Source organism: Jaculus jaculus, chromosome 2 (genome assembly GCF_020740685.1).
Source record: "Jaculus jaculus isolate mJacJac1 chromosome 2, mJacJac1.mat.Y.cur, whole genome shotgun sequence".
NCBI classification, from domain to species: Eukaryota; Metazoa; Chordata; class Mammalia; order Rodentia; family Dipodidae; genus Jaculus; species Jaculus jaculus.
In genome coordinates, this window is record NC_059103.1 from 18665263 (window position 1) to 18692528 (window position 27266).

The 27266-nt window shown below is 42.7% G+C and overlaps 1 protein-coding gene and 1 pseudogene across 1 annotated transcript in view; one reads left to right on the forward strand and one right to left on the reverse strand.

Moving 5' to 3' along the window:
* The window catches only part of LOC101618217 (S-adenosyl-L-methionine-dependent tRNA 4-demethylwyosine synthase TYW1), a 156685-nt gene that overhangs the window by 36185 nt on the left and 93234 nt on the right, over nucleotides 1-27266 (reverse strand). The window contains exon 14 of the mRNA XM_045144060.1: nucleotides 6336-6446. Within this exon, the coding sequence (XP_044999995.1) occupies nucleotides 6336-6446 (111 nt within the window). The remainder of the gene's footprint in view (nucleotides 1-6335; nucleotides 6447-27266) is intronic.
* On the forward strand, nucleotides 498-5489 carry LOC105944336 (annotated as a pseudogene).

The window sequence follows — 27266 nt, forward strand, 5'->3', positions numbered from 1 at the left end:
GCACAAGGTGGCTCATGCATTTGGAGTTTGTTTGCAGTGGCTGCAGGCCCTTGTGCACCCAATCTCATTCATGCCCCCACAAAATAAATAAAAATAAAATACAAAAAAAAGTTTTTAAAATAGTAGGGCTGGAGAGAAAGCTTAGAAGTTAAGGTGCATGCCCGTGAAGCCTAAGGACCCATGTTCGACTCTCCAGATCCCATGTAAGCCAAACACACAGGGTGATGCATGCACAAAGTTATGCATGCACACAAAGTAGCACACGAGTCTGGAGTTTGATGGCAGTGGCTGGAGGCCCTAGTGTACCAATTCTCTCCTTTCCCCCTAAAAAAATAAATAAATAAAATAAAATAAAATAAAATAAAATAAAATAAAATAAAATAAAATAAAAAATGGTATGAAGGCAGCAGAAAAAAGAAGACACATGTCCTTAATCCACGCTGGTCAATGCAAGAAGACTAAATGCCTAAAGGAAGCAGACCAGGGAACACAAGAAGATGTGGGAAACTTACCCAGAAGACATTAGTAATGTACTGATAGTACAGAATGGTGTTTGGGACACGCCCACATTCATGTATGGCTCTATTTTAAAGCCCTAAGATAAGCAACCCAACTGAAATAAGCAGGGCTGGAAAGAAGGCTCGATAGTTAAGGCCCTTGCTTCCAAGTGAGATAAGCACGGGGTGTGCAGGTACAGGAGCCCTGGGCGTGGTACTAGCTTACAATAGCAATTTCACAACTTGGAGGCATTTAAATGACTGTGATGCAAGGTTAAATCTGAACACTCGCGCTGAGGTTCTAAGGGAGGCTGTTCCTTTTTGCCAAGAGTAGCAGTGCTTAGGGAACAAGCCTCGTAAGTGCTGGTCTACGTCTGTGGTAAACTCCTAGTTTTCCCTGTGCTGCTGGTTGAAGGGTCTCATCTTCTGTCCTTTATGTTCAAGTCCCTGCTGGAACTGTCTCTTGTCCTCAGCCCCTGAAGGGTTTCCTTACAGACCTGACAAATCAGTTGTCCTCAAAAAGGTGTCTTACCTAATAGATTCAATGCTGTTGAATGATACTGGAGGCATGTGAGGTTATCTTAGCCTTCCATACTGCTTCTTAGCAAAGGATATCAAGAGAATCCTTCCTCCTGGTCCTCTTCCTCCCTCTTCTCATCTCCTGTACCTCCACTGGCTTTTTGATCCAGTGTCACTCTGTAGCCCAGGATGACCTCAAAACCCAGCCAGCTCTTACTATTTTTTAAAACCCTTGCACTTTATAAATGTTTATAAGTCATAAACTACAGCAAAGAAGCTGCCTTTTAGGCAGACATTCATGGCTTTAATCCTACTAAACAGGAAGGCACTAAATAGGAAGGCAGACCTTCTTATTCACCAATTGTTTCCTTCCCCCCTTCTTCCCTTCCTTCCTTTTTTCTTCCCTCCCTTCCTCCCTTTCTTTTCTTCTTCTCTTTTTTTTTTTCACACCCCAAACATGCACTCTGCCACTGAACTTTTGAGTTACAGTAGCTAGAAGGTGGTGGTATAATCGCAGCCCTAGGGAAGCTGACAAGTTTGAGATCAGCATGGGCTACAGAGTGAGACCAGACTAGTTTAGATAAATTAGCAAGAGTCTGTCTCAAAATAAAAAGTAAAGCAGCCAGGTGCAGTGGCACACTCCTTTAATCCCAGCACTCAGGAGGCAGAGGTAGGAAGATCACCATGAGTTCAAGGGCACCCTTAGACTCCATAATGAATTCCAGGTCAGCCTGGGGTACAGTGAGACCCCACCTCAAAAAACCAAACAACAACAAAAAAAAAGTACAAAAGAGCTGGAAAGATGGCTTACCAGTTAAGGTGCTTGCTTCTGAAGCCTAAGGCCCAAATTCAATTCCCCAGTACCATATTAGCCAGATGCACAAGGTGGCACATGCGTCTGGAGTTTGTTTGTAATGACTGAAGGCCCTGGCATACCCATCTTTTTTCCCTTTCAGAAATAAAATTTTTTAAAGGTGTTTATTAGGGGAAAAAAAAAAAAAAAGTTAGCCAGGCATGGTGGCACACACCTTTAATCCCAGCACTCGGGAGGCAGAGGTAGGAATATCGCCGTGAGTTCAAGGCCCACCCTAAGACTATGTAGTGAATTCCAGGTCAGCCTGAGTCAAAGTGAGACCCTACCTCGAAAAACCAAAAAAAAAAAAAAAAAAAAAAAGAAAAGGTAAAAGAGGGGCAGAGGAGATGATTCAGTGGTTCAAGATATTTGCTTAAAAGCTTGCCAGTCCAGGGCCAATACCCAGCATCTACATAAAGCCAGATGTACAAACTGGCATCTGGAGTTCATTTACAGTGGCAAGAGGTCCTGACATACCCATATTCTCTAACTAACTAAATAAATAAAAATTTATTTTTAAGTAAAAAAGGCTAAGGATGTAGCTTAGTGGTAGAGTGTTTGCCTCATATATATGAGTTCAATCTCCAGAAACACAAAAGAGCAAAAACAGGGCTATGGAGATGGCTCATTTTTTAAAAGTGCTTATTTACAAAGACTGATGGCCCAGGTTCAATTCCTCAGTACCCATGTAAAGCTAGATGAACAAAGTGGTGTATGTGTCTGGACCTTGTTTGCAGTGGCAGAAGGTCCTGACATGTCCAGACTCATTCTCTTGTCTCTCATCAATAAAATATATATATACTTTTTATCTACAAAATTTAAAACTCTCCACTGTATATCACACTTGTTGCATTCTTTTTATTAATTCATTTACTTACTGATGGACATCTAGGCTGGGCCCTTACCTTGGCTGCTGAAAACAGTGTCCCAGTAAACATGACTGTGCAGGGGGTCTCTAGGGTGCTAACTTAGGGCCCTTCAGGTCACAGTCCTACCTGAGTTCTTCTATGAGTATATGCTGATCATAGCGTCTCTTGTCCTATGAGACAAATTGCTATCACATTATATTTTATTATTCATAACGCTTAAAATCTGGCAAGATGGCACATTTTTATAAGAATTTTCAATATAAATCAGATGCAGCCGGGCATGGTGAAACATGCCTTTAATCTCAGCACTTGGGAGGCAGAGGTAGGAGGATCACCCAAAGTTCAAGGCCAGCCTGGGACTACCATGAGTTCCAAGTCAGCGTGGGCTAGAGTAAGACTCTACCCCAAAAAGAAATACAGGAAAAAAGAAAACAAAACAGATGAACAAAATGGGAGTAGCAAGAGGCCCTGATACTTTCATTCTCATTCATTCATTCATTCATTCTCTGTGTATGCAAATAAAATTTAAAAATTAAAAAAAAATGGCTCTACAGTGGCAGGCAGGTAGGCCCTGGCTCATATAGGACAGATGGTTGAGAATCCTGGGGAAAACAAGGATGTATCAATTCAGCAAGAAGAAAGAGCTGGGACTGGAGAGATGGCTTAGCAGTTAAGGCACTTGCCTGTGAACTCATGTTCAAATCTCCAGGTCCCATGCAGGCAGAAACACAGTGGTGCAAGCACACAATGTCGCACATGTGCACAAGAGGGCACACACGTCTGAAGTTTGTTTGCAGTGGGCTGAAAGCCCTGGCAGATCTATTCTCACTCAAAATAGAGAGAGAGAGCACACACACTGACTGTCTATCATGAGATGGGCCATTTCCACCTCACCTGCCTGGGCCCAGAAGGCATTACAGAGGAAACAGACATACAAATACTGCTCTCATGGCTAGCCTAAAAACCATGAGGAAATAGCAACACTGTGGTCACTCAACTCTCATCAAAACAGAGATCCAGGGCTACAGAGAAAGCAACACTAAATCAGATCTCTGTCCTGCCCACCAAGGCTCAGGGAACATTGTGAGCCTCAGGGTAGGTGTGAATAGCCTGGGACACCATGTTCCCCCAATCTCTGCAGAGATTGAGGACTCTTAGTTCCCACAGTGAATACCAACAACCTCACTGAAGAAGACCCTCAGCAAAATTGGAGCAAGGGAGAGGGAGGCTAAGAGTATAAGCTTTTCATTAAAAAAAAAAATCAATAATTTTTTTTATATCTGTAAAATTTTAAACCTCTGTGTTCCAATAATTGAGATGTTCTAGGTGTGAGCTTTGTACTCTGAAAGAGTAAGTGTTTAAAAAGAAAACATACTAAATGGGGTGTGTGACTTGCACTGGTTAATCCTAGTTCCCCAGAGGCTGAGCAGAAAGATTACTAAAAGTTTCAGGCTACAGAGTGAGATCCTATCTCACAAAACCTAAATAAACAAATAAGGCCAGGTATGGTAGCATATGCCTTTAGTCCCAGCACTAGGAGACTACTGAGTTCAAGGCCAGCCTGGGGCTTACAGAGTTAGTTCCAAGTCAGGTTGGGATGGAGTGAGACCCTGCTTCAAAATAAAAGAATAAATAAAATACATATCTTTTAGGAATTCACAGCTGTGAGTAAATAACAAAACACTGAGAACTACATCAAAACAATCTGGGTGAGAACACAGAAAATGAGCAGCAGTTTAATTGAAGCCAGACCAGTTCCAAGTTGGCAACTGTCGCAAGTGAGTGATGCATGGCTGGGGGTGCATGAGACTACCTACAAAGTTTATCAAAAAGCAAATAAAGGTCTGTGTTTGAGGCACCAGTTGGAGGCTTTTCTTTTGATAACTGCTGCAGGAATGCTGTCTTGGAAGCTGATTTTGCAAAGGGGCTGATGCTTCCAAAAGCCAGGAAAACAGTCACGACCATCGCGGGGGCGGTGTATAAGGATGTCATAGTTCTTGGAGCAGATACAAGAGCAACTGAAGGGATGGTTGTGGCTGACAAGAACTGTTCAAATATTCACTTCATATCCCCTAATATTTATTGTTGTGGTGCTGGGACAGCTGCAGACACAGACATGACAACCCAGCTCATTTCTTCCAACTTGAAGCTCCATTCCCTCTCCACTGGCCGCCTTCCCAGAGTTGTGACAGCCAATTGATGTTGAAGCAGATGCTTTTCAGGTATCAAGGCTGCATTGGTGCAGCCCTAGTTTTAGGGGGAGTAGATGTTACTGGACCTCATCTCTACAGCATCTATTCTCACGGATCAACTGCTAAGTTGCCTTATGTCACCATGGGTTCTGGTTCCTTGGCAGCTATGACTATGTTTGAAGATAAGTTCAGGCCAGATATGGAGGAGGAAGACGCTAAGCAGCTGGTGAGCGAAGCCATCTCAGCTGGCATCTTGTATGACCTGGGGTCTGGAAGCAACATTGATTTGTGTGTCATCAGCAAGAGCAAGCTGGGCTTTCTTCACCCGTACTCAGTGCCAAACAAGAAGGGGGCCAGGTGTGGCCATTACAGGTGTGAGAAAGGGACCACAGCTGTCCTCACTGAGAAAGTCACCACGCTGGAGATTGCGGTGCTTGAAGAGACTGTCCAGACAATGGATACTTCGTGGATGGTACTAAGAGTGTCTGCTTACTGCTCTAGAAGACTGGAGGTACCAGAGTTCCCCATAAGACATGCATTTGGCTTGAGTTCTGAGTGAAAACTCAATAAAAGAAAGAAAAAAAAAAACACAAATAAAGCCAGGTATGGTGGCGCATGCCTTTAATCCCAGCAGAAGTGGGAAGATCGCTGTGAGTTCAAGGCCACCCTGAGACTACATAGTGAGTTCCAGGTCAGCCTGAGCTAGGGTGAAACCCTACCTCAAAAAAAAAAAAAAAAAAAAAGGCAAATAAAGGATTGAGGAAATGGCTCAGCAGTTAAAGGAGCTTGCTTGCAAAGCCTGCTGGTCTGATTCCCAATGCCCACGTGGCACATGCATCTGCAGTAGCAAGAGGCCCTGATGTGCCTTCTCTATATATCATTCTCTCTTTCCTTGCAAATAAATTTTTTAAAGCCAATCAGCTACTCACTACAACCACTGCTTCTCGGTTAAATGAGACAGCTCATGGTATGCTATCTCCCACTACCACAGAAGTGTGTGTGTGTGAGTGTGTGTGTGTGTATCAGAGTCAGATGACAACCTTGGTGTTCCTCAGGAACCATCCACCTGGTTTGAGATAGGGTCTCACTGGACTGAAGCTCACCAAGTATGTTAGACTGGCTTGTCAGTAAGCCTCAGGGTTGTTCCCATCTCCTCCTCCGAAGTGCTGAGATTACAGTCACGTGGGTTCTGGGGATCAAACTCGGGTGTTCATGCTTTCAAGGGAAGCACTTACCCACTGAGCTATCTCCCAACCCCTCCGCAGGATAGAGACTGCTTTAATGCTGCTGCCCCGAGTGTCCGTGACACAGCCAGCCTATCACTCGACACTGCTGAGAAAGTGAACACAATCCCAGGGGCCTCCCTCGGAGTTCTCAAAACTTTTCACCAGCTCATGGCACCTACCTTCACCTCGATAAAGTCAGGGTTCCCCAAGGACACAAGCTCTGCATAGGCTTGGAGTTCATCCACATTCCAACTCTTCACAAGCGTCAGTCTGTAGACAGTCCGCTGTTGCTGAAATAGGAAACATCACTTTGGTTTAGTCTTGGTGGGAGTCATGTTTTCACTGAAAAGCATTTTCAGTGTTTTCTTTTTTTTTTTCTTTTTTTTTATAAATAAATGATATTTTTAAATTTTTTTAAATTTTTTAAATTTATTTATTTGAGAGCGACAGACACAGAGAGAAAGACAGATAGAGGGAGAGAGAGAGAATGGGCGCGCCAGGGCCTCCAGCCTCTGCAAACAAACTCCAGACGCGCGCGTCCCCCTTGTGCATCTGGCTAACGTGGGACCTGGGGAACCAAGCCTCGAACCGGGGTCCTTAGGCTTCACAGTCAAGCGCTTAACCACTAAGCCATCTCTCCAGCCCATTTTCAGTGTTTTCTATCCATGGAGAATACAGGTCAACCCACTGTGGACATCTACAAATGGAGGTTGTATTTTGGGGACAGAGGAAAACAGTGCCATCAATGAGAAAAGGTTCCTATGTGTCTTCAGGAGGAAGCAAACATCAAAGAGATGCCTTTGCTGTCTCTCACAGTATCTAACAGTCTGTGAGATATCCAAGGATTTCTCAACATAGCACACTGAATTAGGTTTAGGATGAAATAGCAAGTGGACAAGACTACTTCAGTTTATGAAAAATTAATTCAAAATACCTTTATGTATTCAGATATGATCAAATTGTCAGTGACAGGAATTGTCACTCTTGTCTTCTTCCCTGCTTTCTCATTATTTAATAATCTCTTGGCATTTGGTGCTGCCAAGAAAGAGGGGTTTATGGATGGTTGCCATTTGTTTACCACAGAACCCTAAGAAGTCCCAAGAAGCAATAAGACAACAGTCATTAAAGTCGATGAAGAGCTTACAGCCTGTGACTTTGCAGCTCCAATCCATACCCAAAATAAATGATTCAAGATTGAAAGACACAGACACAGGGATTTAGCTCAGTGCCAGTGTGCTTGCCTATGATGCATGAGGCCCCGGGCTCAATCTCCAGCACCACAAAAACAGGGCATGATGGTGCAGGTTTGTAACCCCAAAACATGGGAGGTGGAGGCAGGAAGATCAGGCTGGTTATTGATTATCCTCAGTTATATAGCACATGCCAGGTAATTTTAGAATGCATGAGACACTGTCATTAAAGGGGGGGGGGGGCCTGGAGATAAGGCTTAGCAGTTAAGAAACTTGTCTGCAAAGCCAAAGGACAGGTTCAATTTCCCAGTACCCACACATGTCTGGAGTTTGTTAACAATGGCTATAGGTCCTGGCATGCCCATTCTCTCTATCTGCGCATGTACCTCTCCCTCCCCCTGGCTCAAATAAATCAATATATAAAATTTAAAAGGCTGGGCATGGTTGGGCACATCTTTAATCCCAGCACTGGGGAGGCTGAGGTAGGAGGATTGCCATTAGTTCAAGGCCACTCTGAGACTACATAGTGAATTCTAGATCAGCCTGGGCTAGAGCAAGGCTACCTCGAAAAACAAAACAAGAAAAAAAGAATCAAAGATGCAATGAAAAATCTCAGAAGACCATTACTGACATATTAATGTATAACAGAAGACTTTCTCCTTGAGTGGAGACAAGACCTATGTAACGTGCTGGCGGCAAAGGTGACAGGCAGCCAAGTTCTCAGGTGCCTTAGGGGACAAGGCTCAAAACAACTGAGAAAAACCAAGTGTCCAATAACCTAACTATATGCTAGAAACTGTCCTTATTAGTAAAGAAAGACTAGGGAGGTAGGTGCGTGTGTGTGTCTTCATTCTCCTGCCTCCATCCATAAGTGTTACATCACTGCAAGTGTCACCCCTGAGATGTTTAATGGAAGGATATTTGTGGTGCTTTGATTCAGGTGTTCCCCATAAACATAAGTGTTATGTCAAAAAAAAAAAAAAAAACAGGTGTTATGAATGCTATGTTGCCAGCTGATGAAGATTTGGGAATTAATGCTTCTTGGAGGGAATGTGTTTTGGGGGGCGGGCTTATGGGTATCATAGGCAGTTTCCCCTTACTAGTGTTTGTCACACTCTCCTATTGCTGTTGTCTACCTGAGAGGTGATGTCCACCTCTGCTCATTGTTTTCCCCTGCCATCATGGAGTTTCCTCTCAAGTCTGTAAGTCAAAATAAACCTTTTTTTCCCACAAGCTGGTCTTGGTTGGGTGATTTCTGCCAGCAATGTAAACCTGACTGCAACAGTAAAGTGGTACCGAGGAGTGGCGTCATTTGCTGCTAGACAATTGACTGTGCGGCTATTGGAGTGTTGTGTTGTGTTATGTTTTTTTCCCCAAGGTAGGGTCTCACTCTAGCCCAGGCTGACCTGGAATTCACTCTGTAGTCTCAGGGTGGCCTCGAACTCACAGAGATCCTCCTATGTCTGCCTCCCAAGTGCTGGGATTAAAGGTGGGCGCCACTATGTCCAGCCTGGAGTTGATTTTTGAGAGGAATGTGAAAGAATTTGAAACCTTGGCCTAACAAATGCCTTGCAGTGCTATAAGTACAATTTAATGGACTCTTCTTGTCAGAGCTGAAACACCTGAATGCAATAAGAACTAAGTAGTGTGAATTTGGCTTATGAGGGTAAAAAAGAGCTTTCTTGGACTGGGCCAGCAGTTTGTGTGAGAGGCTTGCTGTTATGCCCATCCTGAGAATCTGTGCAAGGTTGAATTGAGTAGAAATGGACTGGTCTGGACTGGGCATGGTGACACCCACCTTTAATCCTAGCACTCGGGAGGCAGAGGTAGGAGGATCACCATGAGTTCGAGGCCACCCTGAGAATGCAGAGTGAATTCCAGATCAGCCTGAGCTAGAGTGAGACCCTGCCTCAAAAAAACCAAAAAAAAGAAAAAGAAATGGACTGGTCTGAGCAGAGGGATACGGCACAGGAAGGAAATCTTTGGGCTGAAACTTCTGCCCACTCAGCTGCAATTTCATGAGAGATTACAACCTTTGAGACTGGGCCAGCTGACCTGCATTGGGACAACAGGAAGGATGCAGTCTGTTAAAGGGGCCTCAATGCTGAAGGAGTGTCCTGTTCTTCAAAGTCTGCTTTAGTCCCCCTTGGATTAACAAATTGGCACCCCACCTCATCTTATGGAGTATAAGAAATGCAGGAAAAACAGGGTCATTGATTTTGCAACATGGTCTTGTGTTTTGGAAATGGTCATGAGCAGGGTGAAGCAGGTTTGCTGGATGCCTGCATGGAGACCCAATGGAGCCATGAGGATGGACCATGAGTTGCAGTGGAGACCCAGTAGAGATGCCAGGACTAGACATTACTAAGGAGAGCTGCCAGCCCCAGATGAAGTTTTCCAGGACTGTGAGTAGCCTAGCTGAAGGGGCAGAATTGGAACTCCAGAGACTTGTTGCTGATTAAAATTATCAGACTTGGAGACTTGTCACTGCCTAGAGTTGTTGGACTTAGAACTACATACAAAGTTTGATGTTTGCACTGGTTGTTTTAAATCTTGTATCGGCTGAATATTTCTTGCTATACCCAATGCTATCTTTTGCAGTGTGTTTATTCTGTGCCATTAATGGGGTCTTAGAGGATTTTTTGGTATTATGGCTCAGTTAAAAGATCTCAGACTATGGGAATGTTTGAAAAATCACTAGGATTTATATAAACTATGGGGACTTTTAAAGTTGGACTGAATGCATTGCATTTTATATCATAGATGGTTATCAGTTTATAGGGGCTAGGGGTGGTATGTGGTAATTTGATTCAGGTGTCCCCCATAAACTTAGGTATTCTGAATGCTAGGTTGTCAGCTGATAGAGATTTGGGAATTAATACTTCTTGGAGACAGTGTATTGTTGGGGCAAGCTTATGAGTATTATGGCCAGTTTCCCCTTGCCAGTGTTTGGCACAATCTCCTATTGCTGTTGTCCACCTGATTATTGGTGAGGAAGTGATGTCCACCCTCCGCTCATGCCATCATTTTCCCTGGCCATCATGAAGCTCCCCCTCAAGTCTGTAAGCCAAAAGAAACTATTTTTCCACAAGCTGTTCTTAGTCGTGTGATTTCTGCCGGCAATGTGAACCTAACTGCAACAGTTTGCATCAGAAAATGGCATTTTACAAGTGTATTTCTCACAAATTTTATTTGGAGAGGCATTATACCATACAGGAATTTTCCAGATTCCCTTTAAATAGTTAGAATGTTTTAATGCTAAACCTAAAACATATAACGGAAAACTGCAGACCAATCTTTCTTGTACTTATATATGCAAAAGTCTTAAGACATTTTAGCAAATAAATTAAGTGCTATGTTAAAAATTCCACGAAGCCACAATGATTTGAAATGTGCTTTTGCAGTAATACAATTCATCACACAGAAAAGCCATCCTTCTTACAAATACTCCAATGAGTTTGATATAGTACAAAAGCCAACTCTGATGTTAAAACAAAACAGAAAACTGCTGTGTAAATTCAAAGACTAAAATCACTCATCCCTAACGTAATGTAAAGAAGAACCAAGCCGGGTGTAATGGCACATGCCTTTAACCCCAGCACCTGTGAGGCAGAGGTAGGAGTATCACAGTGAGTTCGAGGCCACCCTGAGAATACATAGTGAATTACAGGTCAGTCTGGGCTAGAGTGAGTGGGACCCTACCTCAAAATTAAAAAAAAAGAACAAGAAGGAGAAGGAGGGCCGGAGAACTGGCTTAGTGGTTAAGGCGTTTGCCTGCAAAGCCAAGGGACCCAGGTTTGATTCCCCAGGACCCACATTAACCAGATGCATAACGTGGCACATGCGTTTGGAGTTCATTTGCGGTGGCTAGAGGCCCTGGTGTGCCCATTCCCTTTCTCTCTCACTCTCTCAAATAAATAAATAAAAATAAAATATTTTAAAAAGGAGAAGGAGGAAGAGGAGGAGAGGAAGAAAAATGTGTAAGAAGAATGAGGAGCAGCAGCAGCAGCAGCAGCATCACCACTTCTCCCCTTTCTAGTCAACAGTCCATATAATTCTTAGTGGTTAAAGAAAGAGGCATAACTAATGGGTCACACTAGGAGAAGAATGCATACTGTATGGCTTTTTATTTTAACTCTTTCCTACAAGTTATAATAATGCAAGAGAGAAGACCAGGGCAAGAATGACTGAGAAGTAAGCAAAGGTAGTTAATTGTAGGAAATGGCTTCTTAAAAACCCAAGACCGGGCTGGAGAGATGGCTTAGCGGTTAAGCGCTTGCCTGTGAAGCCTACGGACCCCGGTTCGAGGCTCAGTTCCCCAGGTCCCACGTTAGCCAGATGCACAAGGGGGCGCACGCGTCTGGAGTTCGTTTGCAGAGGCTGGAAGCCCTGGCGCGCCCATTCTCTCTCTCTCCCTCTATCTGTCTTTCTCTCTGTGTCTGTCGCTCTCAAATAAATAAATAAAAAATTTAAAAAAAAAAACAAACCCAAGACCATTAATGAAAAACATTAGTTGAGGAGAAAGTGGCCAGTTACCAAATAAAACCCGACAACTTTCCTAGCCTGGAATAGTAGGTTAAAAAAATTGGGACTAGGGCTAGAGAAGATGGCTTAGTGGTTAAGTCATTTGCCTGCAAAGCCAAAGAACCCTGGTTTGATTCCCCAGGACTCAGGTAAGCCAAATGCACAAGGTGGCACATACATTTGGAGTTCGTTTGCAGCAGGTGAAGGCCCTGGCATTTTCTCTCTCAACCTCTTTCCCTCTCGATCTCTCACATAAATTATCTATTTTTTAAATGGGACTAAGGCGGGGTTCAGCAAGTGGCTTTGTGGTTAACTGTGCATACTTGCAAAGCCTCATGATTAGAGTTTGATCCTCCCCAGCACCCACTGGCATTCGTTTGCAGCAAGAGACCTTGCTTAAAACAAGGTTCTCTGAACTCGACCTGTGCACCATGGTGCACAAATACACAAATAAGCTTTTTTTTTTTCCTTAACTCAGGGCTGGGAAAATGGCTCAGACATGCAAGTGTGAGGACCTGAGTTCAGAACACTAGAACCCATGTAAATGCTGGGCGTGGTGGTACACAACTATAATTTCAAGTTCCAGGAGGTGGAGACAGGAGGATCTCCGAGGCAAGCTGGCTAGCAAGACTGGCCACATCAGTAAGTACCAGGTTCAATGAAAGACCCTGTCTTAACAAATAACTTGGACAGCAACTAAAGAAAATGCCTTGCATTGGCCTCTGGCCTCCACATGAATGAATGCATTCACACACATGTATGTGAGCATTTGCCAATATACTTTAAAACATGCATGCACACAAATTCACACAAAAAGTACATATACACTGTAAAAAAGAAATTAAGGTGGTGTGGGACTGATTCACAGACCTCTTTTTTTATGCTCTTATCTTAGTAAAATGAGGGAAGTGGTGCTGGGGGGGAGGCTTTGCAGGATTCATCCAGTAATCTGGAGGCCAAAACAAGACTAAAAATAAGTCAAGGCCATTCTTGGGCTGCATAGCAGGACCATGTCTCAAACCAAACAAAGTATCAATCCATGTAACACAGCCAAGTCTGGAAGAAACAAATCATATCAAATAGGAGTGGTTACCCGACATAAAGGACCCATTATAGAACATAAGGCAAAGACTATTCTATTTAAATACTTTCATTAGGGCTGGAGAGATGACTTAGATGTTAAGTTGCTTGCCTGCAAAACCAAAGGACTCAGGTTTGATTCCCTAGGATCCATGTAAGCCAGATGTACAAGGTGGCACATGTGTCTAGAGTTTGTTTGCAGCAGCTGAAGGCCCTGGCGTGCCCATTCTCTCTGTATCTTCCTCTTTCTATCTCTCTCAGATAAATAAAATATAAATGAATAAATACTTTCATTTAAAACTTAATGATTACAAAAAAGCAAAAAAAACAAAAACAAAAAAAAACCCTTCATGATTCATGTAAAGTTCTTGCCTTGTAAGCATGAAGACCTGAGTTTGATCCCCAGTACCCATGTGAAAAATAGCAAGGTGTGTGCCGTGCGCCTATAATCCAGCTCTGAAGAGATGGGGAGAGGCAGAACCCCAGGGCTGCCTGGCCAGCTAGTCTAGCTTACTTGGCCAATTCCAAGCCCATGAGAGGCTTTGTCTCAAAGGAGGTAGGTGACATTCCTGAGGATGACACTTGAGGTTGTACTCTGTCCTCCACATGCATGTGTGTGTGTGCATGTACACACATACATACCTCTAACAATTCCTTTATGAAGTAACAGGCAGGGCAGGGAATTTAAGAAAATAACTTTTCTGAGACCTAAGCAAAGCCTTGTCTACATGAAGAGCATGGTAGATATATAGACTGAATGAAATTTCAAGAGGAGTTTACAATTCTCCTGAACAAATAATTTGGCAGTGATGCCAACAATAAACCCAGTAGCAGGGTTGGCCCACACTCACTGAGTGCCAGCTCTGTGGGTGCTCTGTACCCTGGCAGAGACCCCAGATCTGTTCATTCTTCACACCGAGTCTGACTACAATCTTCACTTGGGAGACAGGATACTGAAGCCGAGGAGCATGAGCAATGGGCCCAAAGCCTCTCAGCAGCGAAGCAGCAGACCTGGGGCGTGAACCCCAGCAGCAGAAATCTGAGTGGGTTCTCTCTTGCTTTGCTAAACCTTAGAAAACCATGAGATAAAACATACAAAGAAGTCAGATATGGTGGTACATGCCTTCAGTTCTAGCAGAGGCTAAAGGATTGCCATGAGTTCAATGCCAGCCTGGGGCGTACAGTGAGTTCCAGGTCAGCCTGGGCTGAAGTGCAACTCTGCTTTCCAAAAAATGCGGGAGGGACAAAAGGAGGGGAGAAAGCCAGGCGTGGTGGCGCACGCCTTTAATCCCAGCACTTGGGAGGCAGAGGTAGGAGGATCGCTGTGAGTTCGAGGCCACCCTGAGACTCCATAGTGAATTCCAGGTCAGCCTGGGCTAGAGTGAAACCTTACCTCGAAAAACCAAAAAAAAAAAAAAGGAGGGAAGAGAGAAAGACAGACACTAAACATGGATATGTAGCTCAAGGGATTACCTACGATATCCATCACCCAGACACCCCACTATGCCTTCTCTTTACTTAACGATACCCAATATTCTGATGATAACATTACTGTTTAGGCAGGGATTTTTTTTTTGCTTGTGTTTAAAATTTATGTAAATACAATCATATATTATTTTTTGGTGTGGCATCAACTGTGTTTATAAAATCCATCCATACTGAGTTCATTTTCTATTAATATTTCACTGCAGTACATGAATATATAAAAATTTACTCAACCATTTCCTATTGGTAGACATCTGGATTATTTCTAGATCTTAGCCATTACATTAAAAAAAGAAAAACCCTCCTGGGCTGGAGGGATGGCTTAGTGGTTAAGGCATTTGCCTGCAAAGCCAAAGGACCCAGGTTTGATTCCCCAGGACCCACGTTAGTCAGATGCACAAGGGATGCACAAGTCTGGAGTCCGTTTGCAGTGGCTGGACGCCCTGGCATACCCATTTTCTCTCCCCCTATTTCTCTGTCAAATAAATAAATAAAAATATTATTTTTAAAAACCCTCCTGTTATCTCTGATAACACTAACATTTAATTTTGTTCAGGGGAATTATAAATGCCACCGTGACAAATATTCTTGTGTCTATCTTCTTTCAATGAATGTGATGTTGTGAGACACTCATGCTATTTTACATAACTGGAAAGACATTTAAATACTCCACTGGGTGAATATAATACTAATACAGCCCTCACATACATAAACACATACACATACTTGGGAGTCTCTTACAAATTAATGTCACTATGAATGCTGCCAAATTTGTCTGTGGACACATGGAAGCACACATTTTCTAGAACATACCTAAATATATAAAGGCTGGTCACAGGATATGGCATGCATGCAACATAGTAGATACTTCAAGAGAATCTGTCTCAAGAACTAAATAAATAAGAATAAAATAGGGGCTGGAGAGATGCCTCAGTAGTTAAGTGCCCTTCCTGCACAAGCATTAGAGCCTGAGGGGGCCTGAAACCACCTGAGTTCAAATCTGCAGAACCCACATAAATAGCTGGCTATGGTGCACACACATGTGTAACCCCAGTCCCACAAAGAGGAGCAGACACCAGGGAATTGCCCTGAAAGCAGCAAGCTCCAGTATCATAAAAGACACTGGTTCAAACAAGAACAGACAGAAGAGCAATGGAGTGGGACACCTGATGTTCTGTTGTGGCCACGGCGGGTGACTGCTCCCTGCCACAGGGGAGTGCATGGGATGCCACAGGGCACATACACATACACGTGCATCACTCACACACTCACACACACACACACACACACGTACATATACACAGCAAATAAAAGAGAGAAAGGAAAAGATATGCTACGTAAACACTAACCCCCCACATACACACCCCAAGAAAGGATCAACATAGTATTGCTTTACTAAGAAGAGAGGAGGAGGCTTTACAATGTGAAGGCAAGAAGTAAAGACATTTATGATTATATAAGGGCCAGCCCACAAAAACTATGGAATAATTTTTCCTTGAGACAAGGTTGTGATCGACCTCAAGCTGACCTTGAACTCATGACCCTCCTGCCTCAGGCCTCTGTGTGCTGGGATTATAGGTATGTGCCTTTTAAAAATATTTTTATTTATGTGTGTGTGCACACACATGCACATCCCTTGCTGCCACAATGAATGCCTCTCTGTCTTTATGAGAATGGTTGGGGAATGGAACCCATGCCAGCAGGCTTTGAAGCAAGCACTTTTAACCACTGAGCTATCTCCAGTCCTGCTGAACCAATTCTTCATCAGAATGCTAACTCTTAAGAAAACAGATGCTGCTAAAATGTTTTGAATTCAGATTATCTTCCTGGTCACAGTTTTGTTACTAAAACCCACTATATTACCTTAAATTCTATGCTAAGTAAATTATATCTCAATTAAAATAGAAATAAAGGCTAAACATTTATAATGAAATATGAACCTAAAGATGTTAGAAAGCAAACAGCAATATAAACAAAGGAAAGGGGGAAACAAAATGGCAAAAATGGAAGAGGAAATTATCAGAAAATAAGGATAAGCAGCAATTTCAAAAGCTGTTTGTACAACCCTCCTGTCACAGATCCTGGAGGCAGCACAGGGATGAGAGCAGACTCTTATGAGCCAATCACACACAGTCTTCTGAAAATGTAAACAAAATGGATAAAGTCTTTGCAAAACTTAACTCACTAAAACTGACCAAAGGATGTGGTGGCACACACCTTTAATCCCAAGGTAGGAGGATCACTGTGAGTTTGAGACCAACCTTAGACTCCATAGTAAATTCCAAGTCAGCCTGGGCTAGAGCAAAACCCTACCTTGAAATCCCCCACTCCCCAAAAAAGAACCTGACCAAAGACAAAGAACATCTGAATGTGAAGATAATCATTTGTGGAGTTAAGCTGTAATATTCAACCCCTTCCAAGAATGGAAAAAGAGGAAGCACCCTTTTACTTTATGAGTCCAGCATAACACTGTCACCAAAACAAATAAAATGCCAGCCCAGAATTTCCCAAGAGCGCAGCTGGAAACAGCTTTTAGACTGGAATGCATAAAATAATCTTGTAGCATACAAAGTAAATCCACAAGGACCAATTCAGGTTTATTTCAGAAATGGCATATGGCAGAAATTTGATAATCAGTGTGATTCGCTGTGTCGGCAGAAGGAACAATACCATACGACCTCACAATTGCAAAATGAGGATTTAACTTAAGAGCTCAAAAGTCACTGATCCCTTCAAAACTCAAGGAAGCTTGAACAAAAAGGAAGTTTACTTCACAAACAATATCAAGATCCACATCTAATAGTGACATATGAACAAGGTTCTCCCTAAGTCCAAAAAAGCCAACAAGGCAAGCTCTAGCAAAGGCTACCAGACACTGTACAGGTCAAAGGTAAAGCTATACATTAAAAAAATAAAAAACACTGCATGCTTTACAAAACACCAAATGTTCATTAGCTAGTCATTTTGAAAAAGCTAACAAAATACTAAATAATTGTCTAAACTTCTAATTTCTATATATCTGCAATAATTAAAAATATTATATAACTGAGAATAAATCTAACAAAACATGTATGACCTTGACAGAAAATATGTAGAACATCATTTAAAAACAAACTAAAGCCAGGGTGGTGGCACACGCTTTTAATCCCAGCACTCGGGAGGCAGAGGTAGGAGGATCACCTTGAGTTCGAACCCACCCTGAGACTATAAGTGAATTTCAGGTCAGTGTAGACTAGAGTGAAGCCCTACCTCAAAAAAAGAAAGAAAGAAAGAAAGAAGGAATGAATTAAAGGGGCTGGAGAGATAGCTTAGCAGTTAAGGGTTTGCCTGCGAAGCCTAAGGACACAAGGTGGTGCACACATATGGAATTTATTTGCATTGGCTGGAGGCCCTGGCACAGCCCATTCTCTCCCTCTCTCTCACATTCTCTCTCCCATACCCTCTCTGCCTCTTTCTAACTCATTCTCTCAAATAAATTAATTAAATGAAATAAAAATAAATTAAAGGATCCCAGCACTTGGAAGGCTGAAGAGAGAGTATCTCAAGTTGAAGCCCTGACTGGGCTACACAAAACCTTATCTCAAAAAAAATAAAAATATACTAAAAAATTTTTAGTGCCAGGGATTGGATACTTTCCAGTGAGTTGTTAGCCTGGAAGGTCCCTGATACCCCCAAAACATTACAGACCATTCATTGCCAAGGCCCTTGGTTTCCCACCAGGAATAGATGGTAAGACCCTATTGCTAAAGACTCCATATACTTGGGCTGCAAGGCTACTGAGAAATCCTGTTGGAACTGAGCTGAAAACTTCCTCCGGGTAGGCCAGCTGACAAAAAAATGGAAAAATGGAAAAAACTATGCTGCATGCAGTTCCATGGGAGAGAGAGAAATCACCAATAGAGTTAAACAACAGTGGACACTGCAAGCCTTAAATTTGACCAGCCAGGCCAAATGAGCTAATGGGTGCAATAGTGGCATGTCTGTTATGGGGAAAACCAACTGCTCTCTAATTGGACTGGAGGCCTACTCCCCAGGAGGGAATATATGCCAGATACGGAAAACCTATGATGGAGGAAGTCATGAGTCCTAAGGGTGTAAAGTCTGCTGGCATCTGGCTAAATGAACATACTATACTCACCAAACTGCCCAATAAGCACTTCTCTTAATGTTCACACCCATATATTAATGCCACTCTCACTTTTGGTTAGAGAACCTTCACTTTTCAGATGGTGATGACCTCTAGGATGACTCAAAAGGCACACAGTGCTGAGAAGTGACAGAGGAGTGTCCAGCATTGAAACATCTCTATCACCCCTTCTAAGGCTTAGGATCCTGTGTAGAAGAGGTGGCAGAAAGAATGTAAGAGCCAAAGGAAGGGCAAGATTACTTACAATGCATTCTTCCAGACACAAAATGGTCTGGATATCCATGACCTCACAGAGCCTGACACTACCTACACAAGACCATCATAATAGGAAGAAAAGATGATGACATCAAAATGAGAAACTGATTGAAAGGGGGAGGGGAGATGATGGAGAATGAAGTTGTGAAGGGAAAGTGGAGGGAGGGAATTAACATGGTTTATGGTCTATAATTATGGAAGCTGTCAATAAAAAATAAAAATAAATAAATAAATAAAAATTGTCACGTATGGTGGCACATGCCTTTAATCCCAGCACATGGAAGGCAGACATAGGAGGATTGCTGTGAGTTTGAGGCCAGTCTGAGTCTACATAGTGAATTCCAGAACAGCCTGGGCTAGAGGGAGATGCTACCTCATAAAAGCAAAAATAAATTAATTAAAAAAGATTTACAATGGGGCTGGAGGGGATGGCTTAGCAGTAAGGTATTTGCCTGCAAAGTCACAGGACCCAGGTTCAATTCCCCAGGACCCACATTAGCCAGATGCACAAGGGGGCGCACACATCTGGAGTTCATTTGCAGTGGCTACAGGCCCTGGCACGCTCATTCTCATTCTCTCTCTCTCTCTCTCTCTTTCTTCCTCTCCCTCTTTCTCTGGCAAATAAATAAATAAAATATTTTTTAGGGCTGGAGAGATGGCTTAGCGGTTAAGTGCTTGCCTGTGAAGCCTAAGGACCCCGGTTCGAGGCTCGGTTCCCCAGGTCCCACGTTAGCCAGATGCACAAGGGGGCGCACGCGTCTGGAGTTCGTTTGCAGAGGCTGGAAGCCCTGGCGCTGTCTTTCTCTCTGTGTCTGTCGCTCTCAAATAAATAAATAAAATTTTAAAAAAATATATTTTTTAAAAGATTTACAATGTTTATGGATTTGTGTCAATAGTGTAGTGCAAGGATCAGCAGATTTTGGCTGACAGACTAACTTGGGTTTCTTTCCTTGTTCTTGTATGGCCTTGAGCAAATAATGACTTTTATGGACAAAATGACAGAGAATAGTAATTATGAAGTCAATTATACAAAGTATACCACCACTCCTGTTGCAGTCAGGTTCACATTGCTGGTAGAAATCACCCAACCAAGAGCAGCTTCTGGGAAAAAGGGATTTATTTTGGCTTAAGGCTCAAGGGGAAGCTCAACAATGGCATGAGCAGAGGGTGAATATCACCCCTGGCCCACACAAGGTAGACAATAGGAACAGGAGGGTGTGCCAAACACTGACAAGGGGAAACTGGCTATAACATCTATAAGCCAGTCCACCCAACAATACACTCCCTCCAGGAGGGGTTAATTCCCAAATCTCCATCAGCTGGGAACCTAGCATTCAGAACACCTAAGTTTATGAGGGACACCTGAATCAAACTACCACATTCCGCCCCTGGCCCCCATAAACGTTTAACCATCCATGATGTAAAATGCAACGCATTCGGTCCATCTTTAAAAGTCCCCATAGGTTTTATCAATCCTAATGATGTTCAAACATCCCCATAATCCAAGATCTTTTAACTGAGCCATAATGCCAAAAAACAAAAACCTCAAAAAACCCATAATGGCACAGAATGAACATTCACACTGCAGAAGATGGCATTGGGCATAGCAAATAAACATTTAGCCAATACAAGATTTAAAACAACCAGGGCAAACATCAAACCCCATAGCTCCAAGTCCAACAACTCTAGCCAGTGACAAATCTCCAAGTCTGATAATTCTAACCAGCAAGAAGTCTCTGGAGTTCCAATTCTGCCCCTCCAGCAAGGCTAAGCACAGTCCTGGAAAACTTCATCAGGGCGGTAGCTCCTTAGCAGCCATCTCGTGGTCCTGGCATCTCCACTGGGTCTCCACTGCAATCCACAGGTCATCCTCATGGCTCCATCGGGTCTCCATGCAGGCATCCAGCAAACCTGCTTCATATTGCCCATGGCCATTTCCAAAATACAAGGTTGTGTTGCAAATTCAATGACCCTCTTTCCAGCATTTCGTATATTCCACAATACCAGGTGTAGGGTGCCAATTTGTTAATCCAGAGGGGAATAAAGCAGACTTTGAAGAACAGGACACTCCTTGAGCATTGAAGCCCCTTCAAAAGAGTCTATATTCTTCCTGTTGCCCCAGTGCAGCTCAGTTGGCCCAACCTGAAAGGCTATAACATCTCAAGCAATTTGCAGTCAATAGGCAGCTGTTTATGCCCAAAGATTTCATGTTTTGTTTTGCTTTTTTCCTGTGCCATAGCCCTCTGCTCACACCAGTTCATTTCTATACAAAGCAACCCTGCACAACTTCTCAGGACACAGGCATAACTGCAACCTTTTCACACAAACTGTTAGCCTAGTCCAAGCAAAGCTCTCTCAACCTCATAAGCCAAACCTCACAATCTTAGTGCATTCAGGTCTTTCAACTCTGACCAGAATAGTCCACCAAGCTGTACTTACAGCACTGCAAGGCATCTCTTAGGCCAAGGTTTCAAATCCTTCCACATTCCTCTTGAAAATCAGCTCCAAAAGGCCAAAGCCACACACTCAGGTATCTAGCAGCAACCCCACTCCTGGTACCACTTTACTGTTGCAGTCAGGCTCACATTGCTGGTAGAAATCACCCAACCAAGAGCAGCTTCTGGGAAAGGGGTATTTATTTTGGCTTAGAGGCTCAAGGGGAAGCTCCATGATGGCAGGGGAAAATGATGACATGAGCACAGGTTGGACATCACCCCCTTGCCTACACAAGGTAGACAATAGGAACAGGAGAGTGTGCCAAACACTGGCAAAGGGACACTAGCTATAACACCCATAAGCCTGCCCCCCAACAATACACTCCCTCCAGGAGGGGTTATTTCCCAAATCTCCATCAGCTGGGAACCTAGCATTCAGAACACCTAAGATTATGAGGGACACCTGAATCAAACCACCACAACTCCCAAAGAGACATCAATATATACTTCCTGTTAGAAGATTTCTAATAAAGAACTTAGTTATTACTATTAGACCTTAGACTTTGCAAAGGCTGTGTTTTCTCCCTTCCTAGAGCAGGACCTGTACAACATCCTCTTCTGTGCCTCTGGTCATGTAAGACCTAAATATCTCTGATAATACTTCTGACTGCAGGGTTTTTTTGTTTGTTTGTTTTCAGGCAGGGTCTTATACATTCTGGGCTGACCTTGAACCTGCTATATAGCACAGGATGATTTTGAACTCCAGATAGTCCCTCCTCCACCTCCCAAATGCTGGGATTATAGGTGTGTAGTACAATGTTAAGCTCTCTGTTAATCCTGGATGTAAAGCTAGAGCCTCTCTCCCGACTGAATATAGATTCAGTACTATATCAATGTTTTTTGTTTTTGAGGTAGGGTCTCACTCTAGCCCAGGCTGACCTTGAATTCACAGCAGTCCTCCTACCTCTGCCTCCCAAGTGCTGGGGTTAAAGGTGTGTGCCACCACGCCAGACTCAATGTTTCTAAGTAGATAAGATGACGACAAAAAAATATAGAGAAATGCAAAGTATAGAACACCCAAAAACAAAGTTGAAGGCTAGGGATGTGTCTCCGTAGTATGGCACTTAGAATCACCCCAGTGATGGACTGGGGATATAGCTCAGTGGTGAATCACTTGCCTAGAATTTACTGGTGAGGGACTGGAGGTGTAGCTCAATGGTAAAGAGTTTGGCTGTCATGCAGAAGGCCCTCGGTTGCATCTCCAACACCACAAAGAAAATATAAAGAAGTGATGTGCTCAAAGGGGGATGAAGACATACCAAAAGCATAGCATTTCTACTCTGAGATACACAGCCAGTGTGAATAAGCACATATGTAGACTAGAAACATGTATAGGAATATTATGACAATTATTCATGAATGCTGAAAATGTAAGTGCTGTCAGTACTTGTCAGCAACAGAATGGGTTAAATTGTGACATACTGACACATGGCATTGAAAATATATGGCCTACATCCAGCCTCATACAACATTCATGGATACACATAGCGGGAAAACGTGAAACAGTCACAAAGAAGGTGAACTGTTACAGTGCCACTGCTATAATGTGAAAAAAGCAGGCCACGCTGCCTATGGTAGAGAAGAATAGTGAGTATTTTGAGTCAGGAAGGAAGAGACAATGACCAAAAGGGAACCTAAAGGTGCTATTAATGATCTGTTTTTGGAGTGGTCAGCTGGGTGGATGCATGTGTAGTAATTTACCTGCTATTCATGTGCAATCTGTGCAATTTTCAGTGTCTATGGTTGTTCTTGGGATGTAGAGTGTCCCCACAGGCTCATGTGTTTGAACACTTGGTCCTTAGCTGGCAGTACTACTCTGGGAGTTTGTGGACCCTTTAGGAGGTAGAGCCTCGCTGGATAGAGTGGGTCACTAGATGGCAGGCCTTGAGGTTTTATACCCTAGGCCTGCTTCCTGTCCCATTTCTGCTTCCTGTTCCAATGAGATGTGAATGAACAGGTGTCACACACTCCCACTGCAATGGACCCACCTGCCACTATGCCTTCCTCCCCATAGTCCTTCAAACCATGAGCCAAAATAAATCCTCCCAGAAGATGCTTTTTGACAGGTATTTGGTCAGTCACATGAAAAATCTTAAAAAGATTTATTTATTCATTTGAGAGAGTGGAGAAGGAGAGATAGGGAGAGAGAAAGAGAGTACAAGCACACCAAGGCTTTCTGCCACCATAAACAAATTCCAGACATGTGTACCACTTTGTGCATCTGGTTTTATCTAAGTACTGGTGAATCAAACCTGGATCATCAGGTTTTGCAAGAAAGCACCTTTAACCACTGAGGCATCTCTCCATCCCTCACATGAAAATTACCTAATACAAGGACACACTCCAATAGTCAAGTTTGTGTAAAATAAAGAAAATAGAGCAGGGTATGGTAGAGCATGCTTTTAATCCTAGCACTTGGGAGGCAGAGGTAGGAGGATCGCTGTGAGTTTGAGGCCACCCTGAGACTACATAGTGAATTCCAGGTCAGCCTGGAAACCCCACCTCGGAAAAAAAAAAATTAAAAAATAAAGCATATGAAAAGTGTCATAAGGAGATGATCAAGTTTTTAAATCTGTACATATAATATACAAAAGTTCACAGATAAAATCCCATTGTGTCTGTTATTGATGAAATTATTACAGTGTCTCCCCCACCTCCTAAAGTGAGACTGATATCCAAGAACCGTCATGCTGACAGCTGGCAGAGTGATGGCCACAAGGAATCAGTTACATTATTCTGTGCTCCCTTGGGTATTTTAACTATCCATAATAAGGAGTTGAAAAATACACAACTATGAGTTAGAATTCTGTTGCTTCTCATTATGCAGCTTCTGAGGTTGCATGTTCAGATGGGGTTATTACACCCCAGGTCTGCTACTCTTCAGCTCCGTGATTTACCTTGACAGTTGTGTTTCAAGACAAACTAGTTGAGTCTGTGTCACAACAAAATAAAATGGGCTCCTAAAATACGGAACTGACTTACCAGTAATCAGAGGAATGCAAATTGAAGCAGTAATGAGGTGCCACTTTGGCTTATCAAATTGGCGCAGATCTTTTTAAAACAGCAATATTCATCGCTGCCTAGACAAGCACACACATTCGCTGATGGTGGGAATGTGATTCAGCACAGTTAGGAAAGTAACATGGCATTCTGATTAAGGAATCTGGAAAGAACAAAAATCTGTTGACCTGGTAATTGCATTTCTAAAGATTTTGAGAAAGCATGCAGTCAGATGTTGATGAATAAGACTTTTACTCCAGCCTTTTTCTCACGCTGAAATATTATGAAGTCAAATACGTTCAACCCCAAGGAATGGCTATGTGATCTATGGTGTAGCCACTCAATTCACACTATCACTTATCTGTGAACCCCAACCTAACTGAGGAGGGTACTCCTAACAAGAGCAGTCCTCCAGGAAGACAGGATTCTCAGAAACAGGGTGGGAAATAAAGGAGTGGGAGCTCATTTTGTACTCTGTTTTCATTGAAGTACTAGAAATAACTTTTAAAAAATGTTTAATTTTTATGTTATAATGTAAAGTTTTTTTAATTATTTATTTGAGGGAGAGAAAGTGGCAGAAAGAGAGAGAATGGCTGCACCAGGGCCTTTAGCTACTCCAGATGCATGCATGAGCCACCTTGTGCACCAGGCTTTATACATGGATAGTGGAGAAATCAAGCCTGTGTCCTTTGGCTTTGCTGACAAGTGCCTTAATTGCTGAGCCCTCTTTTCACCCTCATAATTTTAAATTTTTAAAAAGACAAAAACATAGCTAGGCATGGTGGTGCTTGTCTATAAGGCCAGCATTTGAGAAGTAGAGGCAAGAAGATCCGGGGTTCAAGGTCATCCTCAATTACATAATGAGTTCAAGGCCAGCCTAGGCCACAGGAGGCTCTGTGAGGTGGAAAAAGTGACTACAAGAGAAGCAACAAGTGGTAAGACTTCTATCAGGACAAGACCTAACTATATAATCATAATGGTCTCACTCTATACTTTCCACCGGGGAGATCTAAGAACCCCACCACAAAGTGAATAAAAGCAACCATGTCCACAGATTACTATACAGAAGTCAAAGAAAGGATGTCATGAAAATCTTTGAGCAAATGTTCATGTTGTACCCAGCCCAGGATGGTCATGAAAATCTTTGAGCAGATGTTCATGTTGTACCCAGCCCAGGATGCAAAACGGCTCCCATCACTTATTGTGACATATTGACTTAGATGTCCAAGGATAAGGACAAAAAAACAAAATCCCTGGCAGTATTCCTGGAGGTGAAGTCTCCAGGAATCATCATTCCTCTGGCAGACACAAATGAGGAGGAATATAGTAGGATTGGTGCATGGAACGCAGGGTATCAGAAAGATATCTCAATGTACTCAAAACACATCTTCCAAAACTACTGTGACAGGGTAAGTTTAAAATACAGGTTAGCTAACAACTATCATACATGCCTAAAACCAAACCAATAAATTCTAGGGCAGATCTATATTTCCAGAAGTATTACAAATACCAACCCACGAGTTCAAGTCCCAAATATCAATGCAATCCCTTCCTAGGAACCAGTTGTTTAAATACTTTTAAATGTTAAAATTTCAAGAGCCCAGGATGTTCAGATTCTGTCTTTAAAATATATTTTATTTTTATTTATTTACTTGAGACAGAAAGAGAGAGAGAATGGGCACACCAGGGCCTCTAGCCACTGCAAATGAACTCTAGATGCACGTGCCACCTTGTGCATCTGGCTTACATGGAACCTAGAGAATTGAGCCTGAGTTCTTTGGCTTTGCAGGCAAGCACCTTAACTGCTCAGCATTTTCTCCGGCCCTTTTTTTTTTTCCAGGTTCTTTTTTTAAGCAAGAGTATGTGTGTGGGCATGTCTGTGGTGTAGTGTACATACGTGCCCACATGTGTGTGCACTGGCATGTGTGGAAGCTATAACCTGGAGTGTCACCCTCAGGAATGCCATCCACCTCTTTTTCAGAAGGGTTTCTCAATGGTCTGAACCTACCAATTAGGGTAGAAAAGCTAGCCACTAAGCCCCAAGGATCCACCTGTCCCCTCCTCCTCTCCAGCACTGGAATTACTGTCAAATTTGTATGTTATAAATTCATTTCCTGAGCCATCCCCACTGAAATAGATGAAAATGAGAGTTAAATAGATGAAGATGGTTAAACACAGAATAAGGTGGCCTCATGAGTAAGAATTAGACTTAGCTATCAGTTAGCACACACATGGGAACAAAACCAAGGCTGACTCAAGATGTGCTTACAAACCACAATCCCAAGACTCCCAAGAATCCCAAGTGTAACATTTCAGAAGGGTCAGAAGGGAAGCCAACATACTCACCATGAGAAGGCAAACTACAGTTACAGAAAATTAAGATGATAGGTACACAGCATTAAGACCTAAATAAAGACAGACGGGCACAATATCACAAACTGGTGAGCCTAGCATTCAGGAGGCTAAGGACTGCCATGAGTTTGTGGAAACTCTGAGCTATAGAGTGACTCTGTCTCAAAAAATATAAAAAAGGGGAGGAAGATTAAATATCACAACTTTTTCCAAATTAACAAAGATGATCAACGAATGCCAATATCCCAGTGCTGTGTAATCCTAAAACAAGTAAGAAAATGCAGTGAGGGGCTAGGAATGGACAAGGAAAGTACAATGATGCTTTCCCTGAGTCAGTAGGCAGAATTAGAGTCCCCCTACAACTGAATGTGGTCGATGTGTTATAAGATCACTTGCACAGTCTCTTCAGGGTATGACTGCAAAGGTCTACATATTAAAAAAAAAAACAAAAAACTCAAAGCTAGAAAAGTGCCTCATCAAAAAGACTAACACTGTAGAGAAAAAGCTAATACGCTCCAAGTTGCTCTGCTTATGTGCATCTGAACATCCCTAATCTGTCACAGGCAAAACACATTTCATTTT